This window comes from Prionailurus viverrinus, chromosome D4, assembly GCF_022837055.1.
Source record: "Prionailurus viverrinus isolate Anna chromosome D4, UM_Priviv_1.0, whole genome shotgun sequence".
NCBI lineage: Eukaryota > Metazoa > Chordata > Mammalia > Carnivora > Felidae > Prionailurus > Prionailurus viverrinus.
In genome coordinates this window covers 36865945-36872193 of record NC_062573.1, presented here as the reverse complement: position 1 = coordinate 36872193, position 6249 = coordinate 36865945, and the positions used below count along the sequence as shown (strand labels likewise).

Here is a 6249-nt window from a genome sequence, read left to right as displayed (position 1 = left end):
GGTTAGAGGGGTAAAAGTATCTGCACCATTTAACATATTTGTAGGGCTAGTGATCTTAGTTTTTCCTCACTGAGAAAAAACTAAGTGCTGTTTAATTCACCTTTTTTTCCTCACCTCTCTATAAACAAGATCAATACTTCTTGTGTACACAAGATAATTTTCAAAATAAAGGAAGCAGGGAAAAAACCCTGAAGTTACCCATTCAAGATAATACTGTATGTACAGTAAATAGTTGAATAGAAAACATCAGAATGGTAGCTAGATATTTCCTGGCAGCAATCCAGCCTTCAGACAGCTATCATTGTAACAGATCCTCAGTTGCATTAACATCATGGTATGCCTGGATCACCCTGGTTTGTGTTGGCATCTGAGAAAAACTCCTTTTCATCCAGAGAGCTTTTGAACATCGAATTCTTGATCTAGGCTACAAGGTAAATTATCACCGTATGAGTATATACAACGACTATATGTGCTTCGATTTCCTATTAACCCATTAGTCTCAACTGATGAAAGTAAAATCAAGTTGTGTTTAAATGGATCATCTTCATTATTAACACCTACCTTGCATTTTGCATTTTATAGGTACAACTAGTGGCACACAACCTTCTGGAGAAACCAAGGGCTTTGTTACAGTAAACTGGTCCAGTGTGATATCACAAGTATAAAAAATATTCCATTCTGTATCAAAACTAGGCACATGCCTTTATTTATAGTAACAGAAGTTAACAGAGTTGAGCAGTTTTTCCTTGGGTCCTACTTCTTGGCATCCTACATCAGACAAACTCCTCATTCCACATATCTCCGCCCATAACTCCAGGGATCTAGTCTCAGGGTCATCTCTATGTAAAGGAAGGTGAAATCACACTTGGATCTATAATGGTGAGTAACTAAAAGCACAACCTCTCATTCATATTGCTTTAAAACATATACAGCATATATGTTTCAAAAAAAAGAGTAAAGAATATATTGATTTCTTTGTGGTGCTGAATCAACAATATGGTATGATGCAAGGCTTTAACAAATGATAATCAGAGATACAAATTTTTCTGTAGAGTATGTTTTAGACAAATGTGTCTTTTTAATATGTAAATCCTACATTGTAGGTTGTTCCTTTATATTTTTTTTTCTTTTGTTTTTGCAGTGGTAGAAAATGTTGAGTAATTGTCCATGAGCATGAGCCAAAGGTTCAGGTTCATTACTGAGATCCCCAGAATGCCAATATTTGCAATGCAAACAATTAGTATCCCACTGTGAAGGGCTCTGACACATGTCTGCCTGCCTGTAGGTGGAGAGTCTCCATAAGAAGTCCTCCTGCTTCCATGGACCCTGCTTTGACACAGGGGCAGCTGTACTTGGCTGCCTTTTAACCTAGTAATTCACTGTGCCAGCTGTCTCACTGGTTACCCACAATGACACAGAAACAATAGTGTGAACGGTAGACCCTCAAATCATTTTCATGTTGAACCTCCTGGGTCCAGCCACCTCCCCTTCCACAACAGCACCATTGTTTTTTCGGGGTACATATTCAAGGTCAATGCTGTTTTTGTGCTTGCCTTTCCCTCGGCTCCACACAAAAAGGAGGAGAAAACAAAATAAAACCACTCCCAGGAATGTGAAACAGCCCATGGCTGTAGATACCAGTATTGTTTTAAGGTCCAGGGAAAAGGTATTGACATTGGTGCCATTGGAAATGGTGTCATTGGAGTCAGTCATGTACATAGGGGTCCTGTTGGCATAAAGGAAGCGATCTGAAGTGAATCCTTTCACCGTTAAAGAGGCTGTGAAGGTGTCGTTCCCAGCGGCATTGCTAGCGATGCAAACATACATCCCACTGTCTTGATCCTGGGCAAAGCGGATTTCCAAGGTGCCGTCACCCAACACGGTGGCTCTTCCATTGGACTTGGTGGTGATAAAACGCCTTCGAGGGGTCACCCAGGAAATCACAGGCTGAGGGTCTCCATCAGCATTGCATTCTAGCTGGACCGTCTGCCCTTCATCCACTAGCAGATGCTGCAACTTCTTTTCACGGATTTTGGGTTTTTTGCAGGTAAAGTAAAAAGAAAGGGCAGTGCTATGGAAATCCTTGAAGGATCTCTCACGGATGGTGTCTGGACCAGCACACATGGGCTGCTGGCCGCCAAATTGCAGAGTGGGATGCCGCTGCAGGATCCAGAGGAGACGGCAGTCACAGGCCAGTGGGTTGTTATTGATGCTCAGGACCTCCAAAGCCCTAGGGGAGGAGAAGACATTCTCTTCCAAAGTTTCCAGTAGGTTCTGAGACACGTTGAGCACACGAAGGAAGCGGAGCCCTTGGAAGGAGTGAGGCTCAATGGTGCGGAGCTGGGCCCCCACGATATGGAGCTCCTGAAGGCGGATCAGGTCAGAGAACATGCCTGCTTCAATAGTGCTGATGGGATTGTAGGAGAGGTTAAGATGGGTCAGATATACCAGGTGTTTAAAGGCAAGGAAGGGAACAGTGGACAGGTTGGTATTGGTGATGGAGAGGGATGTGAGGTTAAGACCATAGAGGCTATTGGCAGGCATCATATCCAGTAAAGGCCAATAGTCAATCTCTAGATGTTTCAGGTGGAATAATCTTTTAAAGGCATACACAGGCATATTGTTGATATTGAGATGCTTCAGATGCAGGCTGATGAGGCTGCGGAGGTGGGAGAGGGCTTCTGTTGGTACTGCTGTTAGGTTACATTTCTCCAGGGTGAGCTGCTCCAAGCTCAGCAGCCCACTGAAGGCCCTGTGTGATATGTAAACCAAATCATTGTCCCCCACTTCTAGAAACTTCAGGTTATGAAGGTCTTGGAACATGTAGTCCAGTAAAATGACAATCTTATTCTCACTAATGTCCAGCTTGGTGAGGTTGGATAGCCCCGTGAATACTCCCAAAGGGACCAGCTTTAGGCGATTGCCTTTTAGGCGGAGGGAACGAAGGTTAAAGAGATTGTTAAATGCTCCTGGCTCCACATTGGCGATGATATTGTCACTCAAGTCTATCTCCTCCAGCAGAGGATATGATATGAATTCCTCAGGGTTGACACTTTTCAGCCTGTTCTTGCTGAGGTCCAAGATTTTGGTCTCGATGGGAATGCCCTCTGGGATGGCGATCAGCCGCCTTCTGTGGCAGCTAACAGATTTGTTCTGGGCGGAGCACTCACAGCGAGCAGGGCAGCCGATGGTGGATCCCATGAAGAGTAACACCACAGCCAGACCCAGGAATGGCTGCCAACATGATATGGCGGTGTGAAGCATGACTCCACTTCTTAGTCTACACCTCGGTCACGGGCCTGCAGGAGAAAGGAGCACGAAAAGTTGAGTTTGGACATGGATAGGTAGATGAAACAGCAAGTACAATGGAATGGACCCTGGATATGGAATCACACCCATGTGGGTTGAAAGCTGAGAGCTGTCCTTATTGCTACATGAGGTAAGTTGTTTTGCTCCCTGTAGTTTGGTTTTCTTGGCTGTAAAATGAGGGTGATAATATTAATAGCATCCTATACTTATGACAATGTCAGTATTTGACAATGAAAGAGAGACACTGGCAGAGACTTTGAGGCCCAACAGCATACATTTCACAAAAGGCTCTATTTTGAACTCAGACAACGACAACAGAGGTCAATGGTTAAGAGGAAACCTATTCAGTTTGAATCCTTGTTTGTGTCTCTAATGTTGGGATATCATCCTCTGTTCAGAATGAAGCTAATAGAAGCTTCATTCAATGTCAGGCTCTGAGGTTCAAAGTACAAACAAAGGTACATCCACTATAAGAGGTTGGGGCTTTATTTGCTTCATATATAAACTTTCTATTAAAAACTTTCAGTTAGAAGGTATACATCCTTCAGAATTCAGTCAGTCTTAATTTATGAAGGGGTTTTCTTTTTTGAGGTAAGCAGAAAGATCTTAAACATATCTTCATATTCTTGGTATTTTAATTATAGGGGAGAGGCAGAAACAAGGCACCATAATGGCTACTATGATGATGAAAATGCTTTCTTTAAGATTTTGGGTTACACGGACACCTGTGTGGCTCAGTTATTTAAGCATCTGACTCTTGATTTCCATTCAGGTCTTTACCTCACGATTGTGAGTTTGAGCCTGACCTTGGGCTCTGAACTGACAGCATGGAGCATGCTTGGGTTTCTCTCTTTCTGCCCCTCCCCAGTATGTATTCTCTCACTCTCTCTCAAATAAAGAACAAAAAAAAAATTGGGGGTTACATAGTGAAGAGTGTAAAGAGTCGTACCTCTAAGAAAAAAAAAATAAATGAACTTTCATATTAAATTCCAACCCAGTGAACATGTTAAACTGCAATTAAATAGGCATCAAATGATGTTGGAAATGAGTATGCATTAACTGGAGATAGTTAACAGACACTGAACTCGCTGTTCATGTGAAGAGCAAGAGATGTGTTGTTGGGCTTTGCTTCTCGACATGAGATCCTGAGGCATACACTTCATCCACAAACACCTTTTTTGTTATAAGTCTCAGTAGTGAAAACCAATATTTGTAGATAAAAAGTTATTGATCAATTTTAATATTCACTCCTAGATTGTACAAGAGCAATTAAAAGTACATTCTCCAATCACAGTGTTTACATATATGTTATACATGTAAAGCTATGTCTACATCCACATAAATGTATCTGTGAAAAAATAACTAGGATCAAACTTAATGGTGGATCACTAGAGGAATGCCTCCCAAATGTAGAAATAAGGCAAAGATTGAGAAAGTGCTAGCGACATCAATTATATAGGAACACAGGAATTATTATTATTGGAAAAGATAATGGTAAAACTATAATTGTTGGTAAATTAATGTCTACCTTGAAAATCAAAGCAAATCACCCAAAAATAATTAGAATAGGAGAATAAGTAAATTAACATGTTACAAAATGAAAACATTTAGAAAACATAGTTGCAAATGAGTAGTCATGGCACCCCTGAGAAAGTTAAGTACCTCAGAATAAATTTTAATGAGAAATACATAGAATGCGACAAATATTCAGTCTTGAGAAAAAAGAGACATATACTATGTATTTTGATAGATTCAATATTATAAAGACATTGGTTCTCAATATATACATATGTCACAGAGATAATATTTTTGGATTTGAATATTCTTAAGTGCATTTCAAAGAAGATAAAGTAATTAGAAATATTAAATAATAATGGCAATAGACTTACTCTACAAGATATTTAAATATAAGTTGTAAAACTACAATAATAAAACAGCATGATACACAAAAATGGAGTCAATGAAACAGAAAATAAGGAATTATATATAAGTATATCTGAAAAGTTAGTATAGGTAAAAGGTGGCATGTTAATTTAGTGAGAAAAATATAAATGTTTGGCTATTTAGTGGGAAAAGTTACACGACTTTACTTGTTCCAATAAAATAAATTCTAGATGAATTGAGAACTAAAATGCATGAACAAATAATGTATTAGGAGGAAATTCAATAATTTTATAATAGAGCTGAAAGGAATTTTCTAGGAATAAAGCTAGAAACTGTGAAAGAAAATGATTTGATTGTATGTATTTAAAAAAACAATAGCATAACAAATGAATAAGCAGCATATCTATTTAACACCCAAAGGCAATTGTCAAATTGGAGAATAGAGTCATAATAGATAAGGGATTAAAGATAGTATTAAATAAACAGCTCTTATTAATCATCAAGGAAAAGAGGTAAATATCAATGGAAAATAAGGCAATGAATGTAATACAAACTTAAAACAGCTAACCAATATATGAAAAAGTGACCAACTTCACGGGTATAAGAGAAGAAATGTAAATTAAGCAACAGGGGCATATCATTTTTACCTTTCATATTAACAAAGTTTAGTAATTACTTTTATCCAGAATTAAGAGTAGAAGAAACTGATAGAAGAAATATAAGCTGAGACAACCTTCAATAAGTTCAGGGAGAACAATGATGAAGGTTACTTGATACATTAAATATATCTCAGTTCCATATGTTCACCCCTTTGAACCATTTTTTTTCCTAACTCGTGATTTTTTTAAAGTTTTTTTTTTTCATTTATTTATTTAGAGAGCATGACAGTTTGTGCTCACATGCTCACCTGCAAGTGGGGGAGGGGCAGAAGAGAGGGAGAGAGAGAATCCCAAGCAGGCTTTGAGTTATCAGCATGTAGCCCCATGAGGGTCTCCATCTCAGGAACCATGAGATCATGATCTTAGCTGAAATCTAAAGTCGGATGCTTAACTAACT

The 6249-nt window shown here is 39.0% G+C and overlaps 1 protein-coding gene across 1 annotated transcript; it reads right to left on the bottom strand.

The window, feature by feature from the left end:
* Positions 1 to 1396: 1396 nt before the first annotated feature.
* LINGO2 (leucine rich repeat and Ig domain containing 2) lies at positions 1397 to 3369 on the bottom strand. The gene has a single exon (XM_047830528.1). It carries the CDS (start codon positions 3262 to 3264, stop codon positions 1444 to 1446), a length of 1821 nt encoding a protein of 606 aa, XP_047686484.1. The 5' UTR covers positions 3265 to 3369; the 3' UTR covers positions 1397 to 1443.
* Positions 3370 to 6249: the final 2880 nt, after the last annotated feature.